General features: G+C 37.7%; 3 protein-coding genes and 1 long non-coding RNA gene across 5 annotated transcripts in view; 1 reads left to right on the top strand and 3 right to left on the bottom strand.

The window, feature by feature from the left end:
- Window positions 1-4,682, bottom strand: part of LOC310942555 (protein-lysine 6-oxidase-like) — a 15,575-nt gene extending 10,893 nt beyond the window's left edge. Inside the window, exon 1 of the mRNA XM_083907964.1 lies at window positions 4,643-4,682. Within this exon, the coding sequence (XP_083764090.1) occupies window positions 4,643-4,664 (22 nt within the window). The 5' untranslated portion in view covers window positions 4,665-4,682. The remainder of the gene's footprint in view (window positions 1-4,642) is intronic.
- On the top strand, window positions 2,709-18,728 carry LOC310942557. Its single transcript, XR_014593105.1, has 5 exons — window positions 2,709-2,772; window positions 3,028-3,219; window positions 16,142-16,235; window positions 16,397-16,491; window positions 18,479-18,728. It is a non-coding gene; the product is annotated as an uncharacterized lncRNA (long non-coding RNA).
- On the bottom strand, window positions 6,440-8,990 carry LOC310942114 (nicotinamide riboside kinase 2-like). 2 transcript variants are annotated; one of them, XM_083907420.1, is made up of 8 exons: window positions 8,829-8,990; window positions 8,659-8,749; window positions 7,727-7,775; window positions 7,340-7,517; window positions 7,191-7,262; window positions 6,999-7,105; window positions 6,831-6,916; window positions 6,440-6,753 (listed from the first exon to the last, which is right to left on the bottom strand). In XM_083907420.1, exons 1-7 carry the CDS (start codon window positions 8,852-8,854, stop codon window positions 6,831-6,833), a joined length of 609 nt encoding a protein of 202 aa, XP_083763546.1. In that variant the 5' UTR covers window positions 8,855-8,990; the 3' UTR covers window positions 6,440-6,753. The 2 variants fall into 2 exon arrangements, with proteins under 2 accessions (XP_083763546.1, XP_083763547.1); XM_083907421.1 differs by having other exon boundaries at window positions 6,440-6,750.
- Window positions 12,844-23,341, bottom strand: LOC310942556 (caytaxin-like). Its single transcript, XM_083907965.1, has 12 exons — window positions 23,226-23,341; window positions 20,873-20,931; window positions 20,556-20,783; window positions 18,457-18,615; window positions 16,751-16,853; window positions 16,415-16,546; window positions 16,186-16,272; window positions 15,879-15,977; window positions 15,104-15,139; window positions 14,971-15,018; window positions 14,708-14,754; window positions 12,844-12,942 (listed from the first exon to the last, which is right to left on the bottom strand). The coding sequence occupies exons 1-11, from the start codon at window positions 23,300-23,302 to the stop codon at window positions 14,715-14,717; spliced, it is 1,068 nt and encodes a 355-aa protein (XP_083764091.1). The 5' UTR covers window positions 23,303-23,341; the 3' UTR covers window positions 12,844-12,942; window positions 14,708-14,714.

Genomic DNA, 23,341 nt, shown 5'->3' with positions numbered 1-23,341 from the left:
AGTGCTTCAAAGTGCTGATGAGGAATTTCAAGCTGTGGGTTTAGTACCACAAGAAAACTATTTAACTTCTATACTTTATATTTTGTTTATAATGTGAGTTATTAAGAGTGCAATGTATAGTTTTTTAAAAGTTTATTTTTTAAAGTTATTTACAGTATTTAACTTTTTCTATATATTATATATATATTATATTGTCTTATAATGTGGGTTCTTTACAATGTAATGTTTATTTTCTACTAAGTTTGTATAGGTTTTTTTTTAAAGTTATTTACAGTATTTTATTGTTCTTTACATTTATATTTTCACATACTTTATTTATCTCTCCGTTCCTACAACAATATAAAGAGAAAATTAGAATTTTTCTGCCATATTTTTAGGAATGGTAATTAATCGTGATTAATCCACATCTACCCTGTGATTAATCTGATTAAAAATGATAATATTTTGACAGCCCTAGTTTAGATTAATTAATCACTCTCAATTAATGACTCTTTTCTTATAGAAGTTTTCATGCAAAACGATACTGAGAAGAAAATGCAGTTAGCTATAAATACCAATAATTAAAAATGACTTATTTTTCATAAATCCTAGTCCTTTTAAAGAAGGAACAACACCCAATACTTAAAAATGTGAATTATGACTGAAAAATATTAAAACATTGCAGGTTAAAGTGTCAAGTATCAGTCGAATTTTCATTAAAGAGCTGTTTTTGAATAATGTAACAAAAAAAACAACAACTGTGTGACACTCCTTTTATTCTGCTTCTCCACCTGCACCACTATTACATCGAGGTGAGTCTTCACAGTGGAAGTGGCTGTGACGCCCCCTGCTGGTTGCACTAAATCTCTTAATTGTGAGGAAACATTTGGCACAATCTGATGAGAAAAGAAAGTTTTAGTAGAAATGAAACACAAACACTGGTGAAGTGCTGAAAATTCAACCTACTGTATAGATTAAATTATGCTGAATTGCCAGTGCGTGACATTAGGAGTGTTTATTGTTGTACTACCCATAAATATGTTGTGGATCTGTGTTCAGGTGTTTTATGAAATCTGCAGTTTATGTGACCACAAATACATGAGCCTTTGATTTTATCACATAATGTTCTGATGGTTCAGCAAATCCTGCATTTACTTAGATTTGTCCATGTGATTAAATACAATAAAATTAATAAACTCAAACTGTGGATTTCACCTCACATTAAATTTAGACAAAAAGTCTAAATACAAGAATATAAATATATATATATATATATAAATATAAAGAACAAGAATCTTGTTCAGTTTGAGGGACTGACCCTCGATTACTCCAATAGTACACAATAAAAAATACTTAATAAAACATACTGCTTGTGCAGAAAGTACATAACATACTTTGTTCAATAAAATTAAAATCAGAACCATAAACTATTAATAAACAATGTGGATTTGATACTACTTCAAAAATAAACAAATCTTCAGTTTATCAAGATCAAATAAAGAACAGATAAAGGACCTGATGTGATTTTTAAAGCACATCTCCAACAATCATCTCTACACGGCTCCATCATGTTCTCGTGCAGTAGTAAACGTCCACCACAGGATGGCAGGCTGCATCTGCATGTTACAAGCCTGCAGACAGGTCTGTTAAATCAGGTTTGTGTTTCAGTTTCATGTCACTTCATCTGTTTTGAACATTGTCATTTCATCTCCAAACAATGTCTGATATTTTTTTGATGCACAAAAGCAGTGTTGAGTCAAATCTCTTCTCATTTCCTGTCATTTGTGCTCATGCAACAGCACTCATATTGCTTCACTCACATATTGCTAAGTCACATGGACTCTCAATATTTTTCAATCTTTAGCTTGTATACAATACAATACAATATTATACAATACAGGAACAAGCTAAATACACTGTGTATATACAATAATGAGTTTAATTATGTTATTATTAGTATTATTATTCATAATAACAATTATATTACAAAAATATAAATTGATAGAAGACAAGAATATAAGATTATTATCTATCAGAGAAAGAGGAAAGAAGAACATGGGGTGGGGTGTTTTTCTCTCCCCACTCCTCCTTTCCTTTCCTTTCCTCCAATAAGTTTGACTTACTTAATCCTTAACTTTGTAATACCAACACAGACAAAGTACAATTCAGCAGTTGACTAAAAAGCAATCACTGTACACCATTTTAATATGTATGGATGTATATATATATATATATATATATACATCACTCACACAATAGCAGACTGTCTGTGTCAGGGTGACCTGAACCACCATCATTATTCACACCTTGACTGAGGTGACAAGTGACTAACAACCTGAAACTAGTGCAGAGGGTGAAGGATTTGTTCCACAGTTTGTCAGAACCACAGAAACCTCTTGGATAAGTGGTGAAACATTGGAGGAAAATGCTGCCCATTTTACACCACAGTGCAGGTCTAAATGTTTACTAAAGATTAAGGGTGTAAACTATGAGTCAGGTAAGGGATCTGTTATTCTGTAATGGATCACAAACAGAATGAGATGCAGACCCTGATCTACAGAGGGCTCAGATGAAGTGTCATGGAGTGTGTTTCCTCTTCCAAATGGGGCATCGTGATGGTGCGCGTGAGTGTTATTCTATTCTTAGCGAAAGAACATTTCCGTGCATGGTCCAAAGTCCAGCACCGCCCCTTTTCCTTTATGCGAGGACCAGATTTATAAGAACCACAGATCCTCTGCACTGGTTTGGCACAAGACCTCCCGAGCAGGACATGTAACCCACAAAATTTAGCGAGTAAGTATTAATGTTGAATTGAGTCTTTCTTGTGTTTCTGACCTGAAAGTAAACAAATCACAACAAATGTTGCCACAAAAAAAAACTAATCTTTACTGTAAATTGTTGGTGCTTGGAAATAAAATGAACAGTTTGTGGTTGTTGTTGTTGTGTGGTACACCGACAGCAGCAGGAGCATCAGCAGCAGCAGATCTTTCCCTGTGAGAAAAGACTAATTCTTCTACGCTTTGAATATATCTTATCCCACCAATCTAGGTATCCAGGCATTGCTTCTTGTGAGATTTAACGAAGATGATGGTCTTAAAATGGTTTTACCACAAGAAAAGCTTCCCCTACATGGAATACACCTGTTGTATTCCCCCCTCCCCCGAGGCCTCACACTGCCAGTCTGAAGAATAAAATGATAGATCCAGATGCTTTACCACAGATCATGGGGAGACAATACAGGTGAGATGCTGAAAAAAATAATGTGTGAAAAATGAACATTATTGACCATTTGACGCTTCACTTATGTGTAAAGTAAGAATTCTTAAATAAAGCTGAGCTGATTTGTTGCAGCACAGCCTGAATTAAAATAAAAATGTCTGATAAATGATGAAATATAGGTTGTTGGAAAGCAGAGATCATGCGGTTTCTTGTGACACTTGTGTCTTTGGTTAACCTCTGCCAGAGACCCATTCGTCAGCTCTCCTCACATTTCATCTTATAGGCAACACGTCGCTGTTGTCTGTCTTCATTTTCATTGATCTGTTCATGTGACAACCTGTGCTGTTGAATGCACTTAACATGTGTGATCCCCTCTAACTGTATCTAACAAACTTTAAAGTTGTCAACATTATGAAGATGTTTTTTTTAGGTGTTGTGATAGTGAAGTGAAGTGCCATGGTGGAGTAACTAATTACATTGAATTTCCCACAAGTATGAAGTACTTTGAAGTTCATGATATTAAATAATACAAATGATATATTACTCAACGTTTAACTACCCAGCAGTAACAAAGTTAAAATTAGCTCAACCATTAAAAAACAATCAAGTGATACACACATTATATTATATTGTATTAATTATACTATGAGTTACTCTGATAAGAGTCATTCTGCATAATAATGTTGGCACACAAAGTGTATTTTAAGAGCAGAAAACTTTATATCGTTTTTAAACATTTGCTCTTGATCATGCACATCACAAAACTGAATTATATGTTCATAAGTTAGGTTAGAGGGGTTTTCTTAACTTAGATGTCATTTAGGTCGAATAAATGCCTTAATGAGTGATTTAATGTCACTCTGGTTGCACTTTTGCCCAAGCTGGACTATTATTAGCTGTTTTATATCTGACCATAATTACTAATGTAATAATACTATACTGAAATAGTCAGCTTAGTTTAAACGATGTGTCTGCTTTTATAGGTCAGTGGTTGATTCAAATAATCATAATCATTCTCCTTAATAAGTATACGTAACACAAAATGTGTGAAAATAATTAAAATAACAGATAACAGGTATACATTTAATATGACATATAAACATGATAAGAAACACGTGATTAGTTAGAGTTATGTGACAATAAATATAACTGAATGAATCATAAATAGAATGTGTGAATGTACTGTATGCAGCGTTTAATAGCTGTGCACAACCACGTTAATGCATTTCACATACCGATTATAAAAATGATATATGATAGGGAGCTTCGAGTCACTTGCTCGAGTTTGTCCGAACGTGTCAGCCATAAATATTTCTCTGGCACAACCGCAACTGTTCACATGCCTCAGCGGTCCTCAGTCACTCATACAGGAGCCTCTGCGTGACATGTGATAGCCACTCATCTCCCGGGTCACTGCCTCTCTGCCCAAATATGGATGCCATACCTTTACTTTTGGAGGTTGCCATGGCGGTGGGTGACGTAGGAGCACATGCCACACCAGAAGGTTCTTCCCCACCTTGCAGTGGCGTGAGGGGTCTGGCCCCACGAGGCCCAGAGTGTCAAGTGGGTGTGTACACCTATTAAAAATATATTCTCTTGACCCACCAGGCACTTGGTCTAAATATAAATTGAGGGAGCAGCCAGTCTCTGCTGTACGCTGACCTCTGGCATGTGAAAACTCCCACTTATGCAACACAAGACCCACACAGTCTCTGTCACGTCCCCGCACAGAGCTGGCCCTTCCCATCTCATAGTCATAGTGTGTGAAAAATATATGGCGATTACTATTATTATTATTATTGTTGTTTTTGTTATTATTATAAATAACAATATTAATAATCATCATCATCAATAAGAGTTCACACTGTACATCCTTATCTCTTTTTTATGGTTCAGAATTCACTCTACTGCATATTCAATTTAAAACAGGAGTCAAACTCGCAGCCCACAGGCCACATGGAGCCCACTTCAATTTTTTATTTTTTATTTTGTTAATTCTATTTCATTACACATCAAAACAAGCACCTTTATTTTGAAATTACATAACAATGACGTGATTGCAACATCAGGATGGAATATCGCGATATAACTTTAAGCTAATATTGCCTACCCCTATAGAACAGTTGTTTTTCCCCCAAAGAGTTGGACTTTTGTCACTTGCCAAGTGAAACATTAATGGGTAATAAAAGTGAAACTGTATGGATCTATGTTTGCTTCTCATTTATGCAGTGATCTCTTGAAGAGAATATACAACAGGATAAACTAAGCATACTATGCATAAGAACACAAAATATGAATTTTACTGCAGTGCAATTTGTACTTTATTTAAGTATTTCCATTCTATATTTGTGCTTCTCCTCCACTGCATCTTGTTCTACATGACAGATTCATACCCCTTTTGGATTAATTATACATATTACTTGTGAAGCTCAAACAGCAGTACTTTATGCAGAAGTCCCAAATACTCTAAACACACAATTAAAAAGCAGTAGGAGAAACTAATGTTGATGTACTTGAGCAGGACACAGACAGCTGTGGTCCATTTCCCCACTCTGAGTAAGGTCAAAAAAAGAAATAACGTGTAGTGATTTCTGATTAAGTGCTTTTTGCTGTGCTCCTTCTTTCTTTCATTTATCATAGTATATTTGGTATTTCTTCTTATTAGACATAATATCATATACACAATGGATTTAAAGAAATGGAATAAAACATAGGTATAAAGCATGGAACTGGATTATAAAATTAGGATGCAATGTGGGCACTAAATGTGGACACTTGTGGGACAGTTGAGTAGTGCTTACATGTGTCTTGGTGTCCATTTGGACAGGGAATTAAGTCAAAATAATAAGTAAATTAGGAAAATGAATACTGAAATACTGATGATATTTCTCCTGAGGAAATCTGAATTGGTCTATTTCTTTTTTCCAGCAGTGGTCAGATTATTATATAACACAAGATTTACGGCTGATATTTTTTTGTGTGGCTTTTTCTGTGTGGTTTTACAGTGTGATTCATCCGCATATCCATCCTCTATTTTTATTGATTGTTTTCTTTCCTGTGAACTTCATCTCCTGCTTCTAAGAGAATAATCCATCCGATCACTATTGTTCAGGAAGTTTTCATTTAAACATATTGATTGGCTGATTGTGGAGCTGCAGGTTGTTTTCAGTCCACATTAATGAGTGATTGTGACCAAGATGAGTGTCAAGTGAGTAGGAAAAGAAAACAGCAACCACAAGTATCAGAGTCAGTGATTTCTTTAAGTTGCAAAACACATATGGCTCCTCCCAGTGAGAGGGATTTTTACTTTGACATAGCGCACAACAAAATAATGTCATATCTTGATGTTACTCTCTGCTCAGTCCAGAGGTGGCTCATCTTTTAGAAAAAAAGTTACAGGATCATACAAAACATAGCACTTAGCCGTTAGTTCTTCATAAGTTACATGGTTGACTATTTACAGATCAGGCTAGAAGTAAAGAGCTGGTGTTAACACGTTTACTCATAATTATATTTACAAAGTCTGTACACAATTCCGCTGTCGTCCCCATCCTGCTGCAGAGAGAGGAGACGAGTTATACACTGAAAAAAACATGAATGATCATGATTCATGATGTCAGGATTCCACTCACCTACAAACTGTTCAGCAGGGAGTTCTGAATGCTTTCGTACACTTTGTTGTAGATAATTTCCTTAGATTTCATCCCATTAACATAATCTGTCCAGAGAAAAAAAAGTTAAATTCAAAGTTTTGATGATTTTGGGTCATACTTTGACTTTATGTTGCTGGTTACACAAACCTATTCTGTCACAGTTGTTCTCCATCTCTTTCCTGTGTTTCAAGTACATGGGCCAGACATGGCCATCGAACAGGCCGGGGGGGTCAGGGAGTGTGTATGTCCTTGTACTGTGGAGACATAAATTAAGCCATATTATAGCCTTTACTATAACACAAAACCTGAAAAAAAAAGCTACTCCACAAGATTTGTTACCTTCTCCTCTTTTTGCACTCCTCATAAGGAATGGAAATGTAGAAACACTTGTCATAGACTTCGATAAGAGGCCTGCAGAGGGAAGCTCAGATTAGTGAAATGCGTCAGAGGTCAAAAGGCCTCTAGGTCAATAAGGTGAAATGACACACTTGTAGTTATAGATCAGGAAGCCCTCAATGATCAGAATATGGATCCCCTTCTCCTCTGAGCCTGATTCCTCAGCTTCAGGTGACAGGCTGACACCGTGTGAGCGGGCAAACTTGACCGGGTTCTCCTGCCAGCCTTTCACAGTATTGATCATAGCCTCCATGTCCAGGGCGCTGATCACTGATGTAGAACAAGTAGAGAACAAAGAAGAGCAGGCTTCACCACACATGCAAGCAACAGTCCTCACCACAACTATAGTGAATGTCTAGCATTCACAGACTAGATTATTATCACAAAGTTTACCATTGAATGGTTACCAAACTAAAGAAATGTGCAGAAAAGGAAATGTACATTACTGCATGGTTTTCATACGCGAAATCCATTCTTACCATCCCACTGTCTAAAGCCGTCCTCCCCGACTTCTATTTGATTGGGTTTCTGAAACAGTCACCAATAAAACATTGCTGCAACCTAGTAACCAGTCGGAGCTGATCACACCTGGACAGGACAAGTCAAGGACTCGTCTCCACCAAAAGGAGCACACGATAACTTTTTTTGTTGCGGTTAAAATGCTTTTTTTTCCCAATGTTGCGCTCTCGGAATTTGGTCGCGATACTTTAGAACCAATTTCTCTTGGTAATATCTTTTTCAATGACTTTTGGTAAAGGTAACGCTCACTGCAGCTTTAAATAAATATTTTTGATAAATGCTTCTAACTGAACTGTTACTGAAAAGAAGAACGTTTTAGGTTCTTTGGTCGCTGCAGTTTAGTAATTATATATTTTTTCCAAATTGTTTGACTCCGGTCAACACCCTTATTGTTTTTATATGGTACACATTTCAGATTTCAGAAGATAGCAACTCAGCGACGTTGAGGAGTTGCTGATCATCCCGAAATGCAGCACGTAAAAAAAATTACAAAAGTACTAATAAATTATAATTAAAAAAAAAAAAACAATCAAACAAAAAAAAACTACAATGACTAACTGATGTTAATGTTCATGCAAAACGTTGGTTTGCAGTATTTTTGGTTGGACACTTTAAGTGGGGACGCTCAGCCCATTGATTGGCTGTCCAGGAAACAATCAGCCAGATGTATTACTAGGCTACTGCGAGGACAGGACATCTGCAGGTCAGACTGGTGGCTTATTTCTAAGCACAAAATGTCCTCAAGGGTCATTTTAATAAAGCAAATTAAATATCTTTAATTAATAATTCTATTACCTTAACTAATTACTACAATGAAATAGTTACTGTAGCATTTAACATTTAGTTTTAGTGACTAAAAGCTGAATTTAACTATTATGTGATTCCATCTTACCTTGAAGAAGTCATCCTGATGCACAACACAGCAGTTAGGTAATGTCTTTAATAGTCTGTTTGTCAAAGTGGTCTTCCCACCGTTGGTCACTCTGTAAAATACATTTAACATAGGTTTGTGTTAATTTTCAGAAGCAGATGAGAACATTCATTGGTTGAAATGAGACTTACCCTCCAATGCCTATGATGAACTTCATTTTCAGATCTTTTGTTTGTGTTGGTCACCTCTGGAATTCAGTAAATAAAAGAAGGGAACCCAGCCAAAGCAAACAACCTATTAAAGTCTTCTTATGAAAACCTTGCCTTCTCCTCTGCCACAGTCGTCCCCCTCTTTTACTACTTCATTGATAGACAATCTCCTCACCGGACATATATAGGATTCAGCTGCAGCGTCACACCCTCTCGAACCAATCAGGCCTCTTTGTCCTGCAGCCAGTGAGCCATCGCTTTGAGGCGTGGAACACCAATGGGGATGAGGACAACTCACATTTGCATGAAAGAAGATCCCTAAATTTCCACCTGCTGTCTGTGGGCTCAGTGTGGACGTTGTCCAACTGACTGCACGACAAATTCCACATCCAGCAGAGCTAAAAGAGAATAAATTGAGTGATTTGTCTGATCCATGACACATGAAATAAATACTCTTAGTTTGGACAGACATGTGGTGTCAGTCAGAAAGACTAGTGACGTTGATCTCTTTATTTTCTCAATTTGAGATTTGATCTAAAAATCTTTAAACCTCTTTAAACCTCACTTAGATTTTGTCCTAGAAAAAGCCAAGTATGGAGAGGACCGTTAGTTGTATAACAAGTAAGAGTCAGTGTAATTCACCGAAAGAAGACAATTGTGGACAAACCTAAATAATAATAATACTTTAATTGGTAACACTCAAATTCATTTATTTAAAAGACTGTATAGATTTTGTCCATCCTTCTCTTTTCCACTGAAGTTTGTCCAGCATTTTCTTTTCTTGCCTTAAGTAGGTCCACCATTTTCTTTCTTCACTGAGACATCTGCATCACAGAACAAAAATAACTCCTCATTATTTGGGTTTTCAGATGGAAATTTTTCCATACCTCTGGGTGGGTGAAAACCAGAATCACTATATTTAGCTGGCTGTTGTGTGTCTGCCTGCTGTGTCACACATATTTCTGTTGCAACCCACTGGACTTTATGGCTGCCAGCCATGTGACCACAGTGTCTTGAGTCATGGCTGCAGGTCTGAAAGCACCAAACAATTTCAATGATGTCTTTGAAGTGAAGGAGCTCGCTGACTGCTCATCTACACCATTCGTCAGTCCCCGTCCCCCGGATGTGTGTTCATGTTATTTTACAATAACTGAATGCATTCATACATTTACAGCCGGCCTTATTAGTAACTGTTATTGTGAAGGAGGTGAAGTCCGAGTCCCAGAACATGGTTTCACGTTTCCCCATTTAAGGCACTTTCAATGTAAAAGTAACACCTGTTGGTAACGTGTGACTGCAACACTTAAATGTCCCTATTTATATTAAAGACATTGCCACTTCTGATGCACTGTTGTGGACTGGTGTTGGTAAACACTAAATGCTTAACATTGGTAGAAGAATTTATGAACATGTAACTGCCCTACACAGTATAGGATATCAGACCATGTGTTGGGCCATTCATAGCATGTGGTGCACATATTCTTTCCCTCTTAGACCCACATGAAACACAAACCTTTACTTGACCTGCATGTCAATGTATACATTTAGAATTTGACAGCAGTTTTCCTTGTCCAAGTTATTAAACATGATACCATACACCTACATTATAAAGTATCATTTGATTTCATTATTTTTAATATATATGTATATATTTAACTTTTTTTCCCATCTGTCTGGCTGAAACACCATACATTTCCCCTTTTCCACTTTTTTGGATTAATACAGGCCTACTTTGTTACAGAATATTACCAGACCTAAAGGAATAGTTGTTACATTCTGGTTAAACAGAACGGTTAGAGAGAGTTGGACCCGAATTGCAGAGGAGACAGTTGTAAGAGTATAAACAATATTTAATGGTGTTTACAGAGAATAATGTGAGGCTATGAGGTAAGCTAGCATTGGGGTAAGGCAGAACGCCGATGCAGCTGAGTCAGGAATGCTTGAGCTCAGGGCGAGAGTCATGCTTGGGGAAGGGTCCAGCATCAACAATCTGACGCTGGTGAATGGGCGGCTCAGGCTTAAGAAGCCTCCTGATTGCTCATCAGGAGCAGGTGGGGTGGAGCCGCAGCAGGTGTAGCTGATCACCAGCGTCCTCAGAAAGTAGGTCAGTCAAGTCTCCTGCAGAGAGGGGAGAGAGAGGGAGAGCAGCGCGGAAAAACCCACAAATGCCAGAATAATAGGTACAGTGTTGAGGAAGAGTGAGTTTGTGACAATAGTTTTGACATTTTGGGGTCAATCATTCCCAGAAGGCCATTCTTAAGTTTGTGCAGTAAGCAGTGAAAATAAAAACACAAAGTCAATCATAAAGACTGCATATAACTCTCACGTCATTGTTGGCCATTTCATCTTTTTGACTGTTTCTGTGCTAGAACACCTTCAACCACAATTGTCCTTTTTACCAGTGGCAGATCTAGGATTTTTTTTAAAAAGACCGAGCCATAGAGGATCAACATTTTACATAGACGGGTCAAGTATGCCCAACATCCATGCAGACAACCTTGTGTTCAGTAAAGAGAATGTACAGTCACACCTTTTCATACCAGCTTCTACCTGGTGCATTCCTACAAGTTAGTAAAATTCTTCTTTGCCTTTTAGTTTTATTTGTATCATATTGATGAACTATGATTTTGCTCTACTTCCACCAATTGTTTAGTGTAGAATTGCATTCATACTCATTTAAGCCCATGGTTCTCAAACTCCCTGCGATGGACTGGCAAACTGTCCAGGGTGTACCCCGCCTATCGCCCTATGTCAGCTGAGATAGACACAGCACCCCCACGACCCTCCAGTGGAGGATAAAGCGCTAGCTAGGGAGATGGATGGATTTCTTCAATATTATTCAAATTTTATAAGCATACTCTTGTTTCAATCTGTTACAACCTTGTGGCAAACTGACAGACCCATTCTTAAGACTCTGTAGCTAAGACTATTCATAGCAGGTAACAACACATCAGACATAATCTGATTTAATAACACTGATACACTGATCATGGATAAATCGCTGGGATAAAAACATGGTAACTGATATGCAGGGGATTTGGTAATCCCCTGAGTAACTGACATAATGGGCAGTTGCATTGTTATGAGTCACATGTTGTTCTAACACCTTGTGATCACAGTAATCGTGCATATAAAAACAAACCCTACATGTTATCTGTATCAGAGGTGAAGATTGCATTCAGGAGGCATCACAAAGTATGTTTAAGTCATGTTCCTTTATTATTACTTTTTTTTTTACAAACTAAATGGCACGTTTCATAAATAACACGTAATTAACTCTCCTCTTATATATATTACAAATTTTTCGTATTGTAAAAGTGTCTGTTAAAACATGTTGGCAAATTACTTGAGAAACACATGGAAAAGAGATAGAAATAAAATGGACAAGCATGCCACCTGCATATCAAGGTATCACTATTATTTTCCAGAAAATAGCCACGAAACCAAGTCATAACCATGCTATTCATATACATAAAAAAAAAAACATACGTATGTGCAAACATCTGTCTCTCAGAAACATATATAAACATAAGTATTTACATTCCCAAAATTACAAAAAGAATAAAAAAAAAACACCTAGAATAATTAATAATAAGTTGATTCAAACAGAATAAGACATTTGTATTTATATAACTTGCTAAACTGAATTTGAATTAACGTCATTAACTAATTCCTCATTGAAGTGATTATATATATATTTTTTAGTTAAGCAGTATATTCACACTGAAATGGTGGACAAACACTTTTGTATAAAGAGAACTTTCTCTCTTAAGTGTGAATTAATAGTTTGTCAACCATTGTCTTTTTTTCACTTCCAGATTTCATTCATCATAAATTCTCATTTACATATAGCTTTAGTCATGCTGTAGATGAGGCTCATGCAGGAAGCATAAACGTTTTGTTGAGGCTCTATTCTGTAATGCTCTGGTGGTATTTGACTCTTAATTACAAGCAGGCATGTTGCTAATAATAATGCTGTTAATTATGATTGTCTTGCATCTAATGAATCCAGGCAGGAGATTTAATCCTGGGCTGTTGTTGGGATTGCGTGTGATGATGTTTTCTGTTGTATTGAATGAACATTCCCCACTTCTTCCTGCAATTCAAACACAGATCAACATTTGTGCATCTCTGAAAATATTGATACGTCTGATACATTTAAATGATTAAGTTTGGCCTTGGGTTAGAAAGCAGACTCCACCATGACTCTATTTATTTATCTCTGGTTTCTTGCACTGGCTTTGGGTCAGGAGATGGTGTCTGTGTCCATTCCTGGGATGTCAGCCAGTCCTTTGGCTGATGGCTACTTTGATATATTAAGGGTTGTAGAAATGGTCAGCAGCTCAGAAGAGTGCACTTTCAGTGCTAAAATAACCGACCCTCACCCACCCCGGGCTGCTGTGACCGGTATTTCCCCTCATTTCAGGACAGGCAGACTGTGGAGCGGATCAATTTGCCAGACCTCAGTTTAAATAGAGTTGATTGGTTGTGAGGAGCTTGAAAAGACGAGCAGCTGTGCTTTTACATAACATGGTGTACTGAGGGAGTATGATGGTCGGAGATCATCTAACACATTGGTTCTCAAAGTGCAGCCCGGGGGCCAATGGCGGCCCGCAGAAACATTTCTGGCGGCCCGCAGTGAATTACAGTTGATAGTTTTAATTCAGGAGGTACTAAGCTTGTTAAATGTTTATTGGACATTTCTGGATACAGACAAACAAGTGTAAACAAAAATACTGGGTATTTATCTGGTTTCTATATGATGAATTTTAGTGTATTATTGTGTTATAAGCTGGTAATAAGCAGGTAGCTGCAGCCCCCAATTACGAGCTATTTACCCAGTAAATATATGGTAACAGAAATGTGTTACTACCTGTAATTAGAAGGTAAGAACAATGGCCAAAATACTGGGTAATTACCCAGTAAATTATAAAGCGTTATTATATTAATGCTTAAATTACATTATATTAACGCTTATATTACTTAACGCTAAACTGTAGAACTGCAATCTGGTCATTAAAATTATTATGAATGGGATTTATTTCTGTTTTTTTTCCTTTGGCGGCCCTCAGTTCAAAGTTGCGTTCCTAAATTGGCCCTCAGGTATCAAAACTTTGAGAACCCCTGATCTAACACTTCTTCCTTCTTCCAAAAAACAAAGTAAACCTTTGCAAAAGTGTAAATGAGTTGGATCGTGATGATTAAAAGTAATTACACAGCAGCAGTGTTTCAGTTTGTTAAACTCTAGCTTTCCACATAGCAGAGGAAACACGATGTAATTTGCATCATCATATCTATTAAAATCAATGACTGTGACAGAAAAAAGAGCTGTGTGCTCTAGTTATTTTCAAGAACCTACATACCCCAAAGAACAGATGCACTTTAAATCTGTTTGAGACTCCAGAAAATATTTGATTTTCAGGTTTTTGTTCATGCATGTGAATGGGCATGACAACAGATATTACAGAAAAAGCACTACATATAGACATGCTGTATGAAAGTGTGCATGTGGATGAGTATATGACAAAAACTGTAGCGCTTTAAAGGGTCATCAAGACTTTATAAATTCAATGTCTGCCTCATCCTTTCCAGTTAATTCCATTTTTTGTTTATTATTATTATTTTTAGATAGAGAGGGGCAGCAAAGGTGTCTTTGAACTTTGGTCACTGTCAACACTTCAAATAGGCCATCGTCCAGCATTCTGGTCATTTACTCTGTCATGTCCCTAATGCACATGTTAGCATGTGTGTGTGTGTGTGTGTGTGTGTTAATGAGAACATGTCCTTGTATGTAAAAGTTGATTACAAACCAGGCTGTATGAAGCAGATGGAGACACACTGAGGTGAAGTAGAACCCTTACCTTAATGTCAGATGTCACAGCCAACCTCTGCTATCACTGACTTTGGCCTGGAAGCAACAAATTAGAGTTAAGCCTTACATAAATGTGTTTCGCCATCTACAGTTTCTTAGGCTGCACTTTCTGTGCCCAAGTTATTAAACTTAATACTTTGTATTTTTTTATACAGTCATTAGTTGTGAAAAGAGGTGGTTATTTTAGGATCTTCACTGACTGACTAATCACAAAAAGGGCACTGAACTGTATGTACTGTAAAATGGTGTCACCTTTCTTTAGGCGGCATTGAGTTGCCCTGCTGCTGGTCTTGCTGAAGTCTGTAAGACAGATATTAACATGAGAGTGGAAAAAAGAGCATGCATTTGTAACATGTATTGGACCACATGAAAATGCATTGCTCACCTTTCCCTTTGTGCTCTTATCTTCTCATTGTCGTACCTTTAAGAGGGCGAACAGGAATCTGATTATATCAACCTACTTCTCACCAGTGATAGAAAGAGGCCACACCATCAGTCAAAACCATACATGGCTTTGTTCACTCTGTTGTTTCACGCTTATATTCCGAAGTTCATCCACCTATGGTTTACTTTGATGCAATACTGTGTTAACTTTTGATATTTTTTCCATGATGAAAGCAGATGTTTGATGACTTTTTTTTGAAGTCTTTAAAACTATTCTGACTGTTTGATCATGAGTCTCATTTTTCATCAAGGAAAATGGAAATTGCATCCTTATCTTATCATTTCCTGTGAACCCCTTCAGGACTTACTTACTTTAAACACCTCATAGCCAGACAGTCCCAGTATTGTTTTATGTCTGAGCTTTTTTTTATTGATGTGATGAGGTGTGTTTCAGTGTTGGGAGTCAAATTATGGAATGAGCTCAGAAATGGGTTAAAATTGTGTAGCTCTTGTTTCAGAAAAGTCTTAAGGATTGAAGACAATGTGAATTAAGTGTTATTGTGTACTGTTGTTGTTTGATTGTAGCCTTTAGAGCTTGAGCTTCAGCCTATTCCTTTCTTCGGTCATTGATTCTGAGAAATGTGTGTTGAAATGTTCTTTTTCAAGAACAAAACAACACAAAACATTGAGAAACCCTGATCTACAGATACAGAATAATGCTGTGGCAGACCCATGTAGTGTTTCACCAGTGACCCCTGGTGACTCTGATTACTCACTGCAGCACACACTCAGGGATCTGCACGTGCTCCATGGGGATGATCTGGCCGAGTTCATCCAGGTTGTGAACATAGCGGATTTTATCCATGAACTTCACACTGTATAGGTAACATATAGAACATGTGGTCACTGCAAGAAATTATATTTGAAAACTGCAGACACTGTATCAGTCTGTTTGTATCACTGCCTTCATGTAGCACAGCTCTTTAAATGTAAAATAATTTGACTGTCACCGATCTCCTGTTTTGTCTTTGCTTGTTAGATTTGATGAGAGCAGTGTGTTTGAGGTCAGAAACACATCCTCACCTGATGAAAGGTCTTGAGATGGCCAGGACGGTTCGGATGAACCATGTTGGGTGAGCGATGATGAGACACTTGAGATTCTTCCTCAGTCTACAGGAGACATTCGAGTGTTTGTGGTGGCTTTTAAAAATCACACATTCAATATTTATCTTCAACATAATCCTCAACATAATCATCTCCACATGCGTTGCTATTCTCATGTTGCCCCCCACAGGTGTACAGACTGTCTTACTTCCTGTCAATCATCTGGTAGCATCTCTTCAGCCAGCTGATGCCAGGCATCTTCCTGCGAGGAGTTGCTCCGTTCAGGTAAACAATCATATAATCTTCTGCCACCAGAAGCTCCAGGCTGCTCACAACATACCTGCAGAACATAAACAAACATGCTCACATCTAAAGCAGCAGCAGCAGCACAGGATGATCTGCTCTAGTCTTCTCAAAGAAAACAACACTTGAGGATTTGTCTTTCAATTTTATCGTGACATACATGTTTTCTCCTTTGATCAGCACTACAGTGGAGATGGTAACATAATGTTGCATGTACACGAGATACAAGAATGAATCTCACAGGAAAAGGTTCTCCATGATGTAGGCATAGTCTTCACAGCCACTGTCGGGAAGATAACAGGCTGCAAACACGATGATGGCATTCAAACCCTCACCGTAATAACCTGAGAGAGGAGAGTGTTGAAAGCACAACCAATCACAAAGGTATAAAACAACAACAGAAAATTTCCACACATTGACTGTATTTATTACCTCACAGCGTCACTAAGTTGTACTTGTTTTGAAACTTAAAGCTGTTTCATCAACACATATTTCCCTTTTAGAAAGTGAAGTCGGTGTGTGCTTGTTGTAAATGAGTGGTTGATTAAAACCAGTGGGCTGCAATCTCTAGAATTTGAATATGAAGCAGAAGTTAGTTTTGTCTTTTTTGACTTTGAATGTCTATTAATGTCCCCTGACAGTGAAAATACTGTGCCTCTAGCAGGATTTTGAGAGAGACAATGAATTGAGATACTGTAACTGGTACGAAAACAGTAGGAGACGAGCTGATTTGATACTGAGCATTGGTGTTGGTCCGATACATGGTGAAAATCCCTGGATGGGATATGGGAAAGAGAACACATTTAAATTTGATACAATCCGTGCTTCCCTATGCACAGACTGTAAGAGTGCAAATAAAAATCACTGAGAGCAATTTTTGCTGAGTCATGTTTTTTTTCTTCTTTATTGGAGCAGGATATGTGTTACACAGCTGAAGAAGCATGTATTGAAATTGCTTTAAATTAGGGCTGGGCAATATCAATATTTCATTTATACCGCGACATGAGGCAAGATATAGTCTATGTGGATATCAACATATCATGATATGGTATCTGGGATGACTTCTCCTGGTTTTAAAGGCTGTTGAATAAAAGTAATAAATAAATCATATTGGGTGCATGAGTGAAATATACAGTATATATATTAAAAAAACATGGAATCGACATACTTAAAAAAGTTACTTAATAACATTTTCTTTAATTTTAAGTCATAAGTCATTTAAGTTTTCATGGCAGAATGTGACCATCTTCATAGTCATTACTTCTAACATGTAAATATCCTTCATTTAACATGATAAGGCCAAAGAAATAAACCAGGTATTATCTTAAATGAAAGGTAAGAATGTGTATTTTAAGATCATGTAATACAGATGATCATAAACAGATTGAGTGTATTTACAGTGTATTGTCACTCTCCTTTGAGAATCACACATATCGATCTATAAGAGAAGACGTTTCATGAGTCCAGAGAAACTACCTGTGTGCAGCTTTATATCCACATTGCGGGATACATCCCAAAATATTTCAATACTATTTATGACCCACATCTCCCAGCCTTACAAAAATAACAATTTGATTTGTATCACGATATCAATATTGAATGATATAAAATAGTATATTGTGATAGGATTTCAGCATAATACTCAATCAACTACAAAAACCTATTTCAAGGTGTATAAAGCAAAGACTGGCTGTCCTAGAGTTGTCTCACTGAAAATCTCAAAGTCTCACATCCTAATATTAACGGTGCAATATTTGCATTTTCTCAACTGCTTAATGTTGTTTAATGTCAGAGGTGTGTGGCACTGCTGACATTGGAGTGGTGTATAGATTACACATACAAATTAGTATTATGATAATGTTTTAAATATTATTATTTCCTACCACATATCATTATTTTTGTAACAGTTAATAAGGCGGCCCCTAAAAACTACTCACTCTCACTAACCTCCATGTGTGACCACCCTCAGGTACGGCCTGATGACCTGCATGTCAATGCGTTGTTCCTGGTCACCGATGATCACCGTTCTCCACAGACGACCTGAAGAGTCTCTTTCTTCCTCGCTTTCCCCTGGAAGACGTTTGGCTGTGGCCACTGGAGTGTCATCTGCATTTAAGATTGCATAAAATAAGGTGTTGGTGTGGCAGAAGATCGATAAGTCTGGAAATGGAGCTTTTTACATATGACTGACTTCATGGGACGGAATTTATTAAACATTAAACTTGGTAAATAAAAAAGCACCTTTCCAATAAAATGTAAAATATGCAATGGCCCATTCCAGCATACTAGTTTGTCTCTAATTGTCTTGTAAGGGGCAGACCATGGCCTAGCAGAAGGGAATTGGGCTTGTTAGAAGGTTTTCAGTTCTAATCTCTGCCAGTTTGAGACTGAGTTCAAACTATCAGAGGCTTTCTGTTTCTCCGTAGCCAAACCATGGATCAAACTATCTGATGCTGACTTTTGATGCCCTCTTTTCACTATTATGGTAAAAAGCCTGTGAACCAATTAATGAAGCAGATTTTAGGGATATCGTACGGAGATGGTCAAACATCAAAAAAAAAAAAAACATTTAAATTGTGGCCACAAAATACTATTTGTTTAAAGCCCTGCAGTCCAGCCATGCACGCTCTCTCTCACCATTTCCGGCCTGGCACTCTGGCACTCCGGACTGGCAGCTCATATCATTTTTAGTCTTTTAGTTTCACACACACACACACACACACACACACACACACACACACACACACACACACACACACACACACACACACACACACACACACAAACACACACACACAAACACACACACATTCGTGCACTCACACTTACAACTGATTCATCTGATTACAGACATAGTTTAGATTTTGTTGAAGATTATTGTTTTTGGTTAAAATAAATATTAATTAACCACATCTCTCTTGAAGATGACTGTTTTTTGTCAAGTCATCTGAGCCAGTCTTGACAGTTGGCAAAAACTTCACAAGCCACAAAAACCAGCCTGGTTGGTAGAGTCAGAACAGAGCTTCTCCCGTGCGTAAAGACGCAAATGCCGCTGTTCACGTGTGTTGAGAACAGCGGCAATTTGTTTACCCCGCTGTCCAGGAATGATATTATTAGTTTGTGCGCACATTATACCTACTTCGTGGCCACAAAATAATATTTTATGCGTACGTTATACTTATTTTGTGTATTTCGCACAATTTTTATTTTTTTTGACCATGTCATGTCTGGAGCTCCGTAATCTAGTGTACTAAACAAATCAGAAATTTTTACTGTGCAGTTTTAAGAACATTTCAAGTTAAAAGGACCACATTGACATTTTTCTTTTAATCCAAAAAGAAAAATCTCAACTTGTAACATGTAAATTCTGTCTATGAGTATGACCACTAGCATAATGGGAATCAGATAGTTTTACTGTACGATTTTAGACACATTTTAAGTTAAAAGTTAGTACTTTTTAATATCGAAATCATTCTCAAATTTGAGATGCAATAAAAATGTTTTCCATAAGTTCTGGACAAGACCGAAAAAGTTGTGCTAAGAGCATCTATGACTGCTAGCATACTGGAAATCAGACATTTCTACTTCACAGTTTTCGAGAGATTTCAAGTTAAAAGTCTCATGTTAGAAAACATTTAAACTTTGAGATGCAATAAAAACGCTATAAATTGACCCCCAATCTAAATTGGCACATCCAGCCAGTGTACTCCTGGTGATAAATAGGAGGGTTGTGACAAGGCATCCTGTCACTTCGGGTGAAACTACTCCGAGTTTATCAAATCAGCCGTTGTGGAACCGAAAACTCAGAGTTTCCTATCTCAGAGTAGATCAACTTAGAGTTCAGGGTTAGACTCAGAGTTTGTTGAACCTGCTTGTGAAACGGACCCCTGTAGATATCTCTTGCTATGTGCTCTCTGTACTTGTTTATTTATTTACAAATCATATGTATGTGTGGTTTGGGGGGCTGTCGTAATAGAATTGCTGTTTTGTAGAAATTTGAATCTGATCTAAGTATTCAGATTGCATTCATCATAATCTGTCCTGACCTTCCCATTCCAGCTCATTTCCATTAGTGATGAACTCCAGCGAGTCGGTCTCATCGGGGGTCTCCATGTCATCCACGTTGATGTCCAGGTCATCGGGCGTTTCCAGGAAGTCGTCAGACAGCACTGAGCCCTCGCTCTGATCTAGGGACAGGCTCATGTCCGGGGCCACCAAGGTGCGACGTTTATGCTGAGACATGGACTCTCCCACTTTCAAAGTGGTGGGGGGATCTAAAACAACAGAGTATGGATGTTTATTTGCAGAATATATATAATCATGTTTATTTTCAATCTTTTTTTATTATTATTATTTTAGTTACTGCTTCTGTTGTCAGTGAGGCCACATGAAGAATCAACATCACCGTCTTCTGGCAGTGGCCTACAGAGAAAATCATGATACTACATGAACATTTACATTAACAATGGCAAAAAGTCGAAAGTAGAAAGACTTTGATTTAGTTAGAATTTTTTTTTTGTCCTGGCTTTATTTGAGACCTTCTCTGTGTGTATATTGCTGACATTTCTTCCTGTTTTATTTTGTATCAGTGCCTTGTTTTAGTTTGTCTTATTCTTCTATTACATCACCTGTGTTGTATTAGTTACACCTGACTTTATATTGTCCACACTCTACTGTCACTTCCCACCTGGCAAGTCTTTCCAGCCATATTCCCACCTTTTCTTTTAAACTCTGTTTATTGTGGTTTTCAACATGGATGTTGTACAGAAGGACATGAGGACAGGTGGTGGAACAGAAGAGGACACAAGGGCGAGGACAAGATGGAGGCAGATGATCTGCTGTGGTGACCCAGAGAGGGAGAAGCCGAAAGTAGAAGAATAATTTTCAACAAATGCTACAGTATTGAATGACATATTAGGTGACATTACTGTACATGCACCATCCATACATGAGCCAAGAGGTAGGACACATGTTTGGCGAGTGAGTATGAATTATTCTGGCTTCTTCTCCTGACTTTCTCTCTAATATGGTTGAGAAAAGATTCCATATGTTACAGAAAGTCTTCATGAAGCCCTTCAATGAGTCTTTCATTATCTCTCATTTTAAAAAGTGTAATACATCTCTTATCCAGTGGGTAAAGGAGGGAGGGTGTGCATTGATCACCTGTGTTCTGAAAATGTATAAATGTTTGACTTTTTCCCTCAAAAAACCCTCCTACATATATGACGCCATAACACTATTGTTTTTTGCTACTTAGTCAATGGCTACTAACGTAATGCTGACATTAACTGTGATAACAGACGCTGAAATAGAATAATAAAATATTGTCAGGGTCAGTATTGATTTCTACTCTTTGGGGAAGCTCATCTGTGTTGATATAACTACACAGTTTCCTTGGAAATAGTGTCAGTGATTACAGCCTCCACTCTGACATCACAGTGTATTAAGACACATGAGCCCTCACACACACACACACACACACACACACACACACACACACACACACACACACACACACACACACACACACACACACACACACACACACACACACACACAAAAACACACACATAGAAGTCAAACACACCCTTTAACACCACAAGTACAGGCTCGCTGAAGGAGCTGCTGAGGAAATTGCTGTTATTATTCTGTCAGTGGCTTTGTAAAGGTAAGTTGAAGACACCAGACACTGAAGAGTCACTTAAACAATAGGGGTGAACAATATGCAATGTAAAAAGTATAAAAAAGTACAATGGCTCTATTTATCTCCATTATTGTATTTACACAAACGTTCAAATATCCCTTTTTACTCATGCCTCTTATAGATCCAGGTACACGCATTTGTCACGTTATTATGACTCATGAGTGAGTGTGCTTCATGCACACCCTAGAGAAACTGCAATCAACCAATCATAGTGAACTACTGTGGTAGTGGTGGGAGCGGAACCCCCAAGCAAATTCAGCTTAGGACCCCATGAAGGCTAGAGCTGGCCCTGAGCAGAGAGAGGCCACGGCTGAAAATTAAAACAAAATGGAGGAGTTGGTCCCTAAAAAGAACTCCACCTCCATTGTATACACCTGGTTTGGCTTTTCCCCAAATGACAAGGTGCAAACAACAAAGTCTGTTGTTTACCTTTTAAATTCAAGTCTTACTTTAAATATCCGTTGAACGCAGCGGAAATTTGGCAAAGTGCACAAACTGATTAAAATCTGTTCAGGAATGTTCTTTGTCTGAAATGCTCTGGTATATCTATGTGTTTTATATCTATGTTACATAGGGAAATAGTTTGGTTCCGCACTGTTCAATAAATTGCACAATAGTAACGACAAAAATCAACACTATCAAGATTTTACTAATCCAAACAAATAATGGGGATATTATTTTCTTGCCCACCCACCCCTCTTAGAGCACATTTGTGAAACAATGACACTGTGGTAAATATGCTGTTAATACACTAGATGTCTGTGAGGAATCTGTTTCCTCTGCTCATGTTTCACAGCTGTAGAAATAAAGAATTGTCTATAGTTGGCGAATTGGTGGTCTATTTAATCAGCTGTTTTCCACATCAAGGAAATAACACACCTGCTTTCCTTTAGCGTTAAACACACACACGTCTGGTTTTCCATAGCTGCTGAGGCATGCGAGGCCAAAGCGTGTGCTCAGATCTCCACGCACAAATATGGACTCTCACCCACTCATGCACACACAGAAATACCTGGGGAAATCCTCATCCTGCCACTCGTCCTTCACCTCCATGCTGTCCATACGTAAAGTGGCCTCTGCTGTACCCATCCTCTGTCAGGGAGGACAGGCCTTGGCCCTCTGTGGTGG

This window comes from Microchirus variegatus (genome assembly GCF_963457635.1).
Source record: "Microchirus variegatus genome assembly, chromosome: 21".
Classification (NCBI taxonomy): domain Eukaryota; kingdom Metazoa; phylum Chordata; class Actinopteri; order Pleuronectiformes; family Soleidae; genus Microchirus; species Microchirus variegatus.
This window is presented reverse-complemented; position numbering and strand designations above follow the sequence as displayed.

Coding starts and splice junctions, on each gene's coding strand:
- LOC310942114 (XM_083907420.1), bottom strand. CDS start 8,854: ATGAAGTTCATCATAGGCATTGGAGG. Junction 8,750..8,828: donor TTCATCATAGGCATTGGAGG/GTAAGTCTCATT, acceptor TGTATTTTACAG/AGTGACCAACGGTGGGAAGA. Junction 7,776..8,658: donor ATCAGGATGACTTCTTCAAG/GTAAGATGGAAT, acceptor TGACTGTTTCAG/AAACCCAATCAAATAGAAGT.
- LOC310942556 (XM_083907965.1), bottom strand. CDS start 23,302: ATGGGTACAGCAGAGGCCACTTTACGTATGGACAGCATGGAGGTGAAG. Junction 16,273..16,414: donor TACCAGATGATTGACAGGAA/GTAAGACAGTCT, acceptor TGTCTCCTGTAG/ACTGAGGAAGAATCTCAAGT. Junction 15,019..15,103: donor ATAAGAGCACAAAGGGAAAG/GTGAGCAATGCA, acceptor TCTGTCTTACAG/ACTTCAGCAAGACCAGCAGC.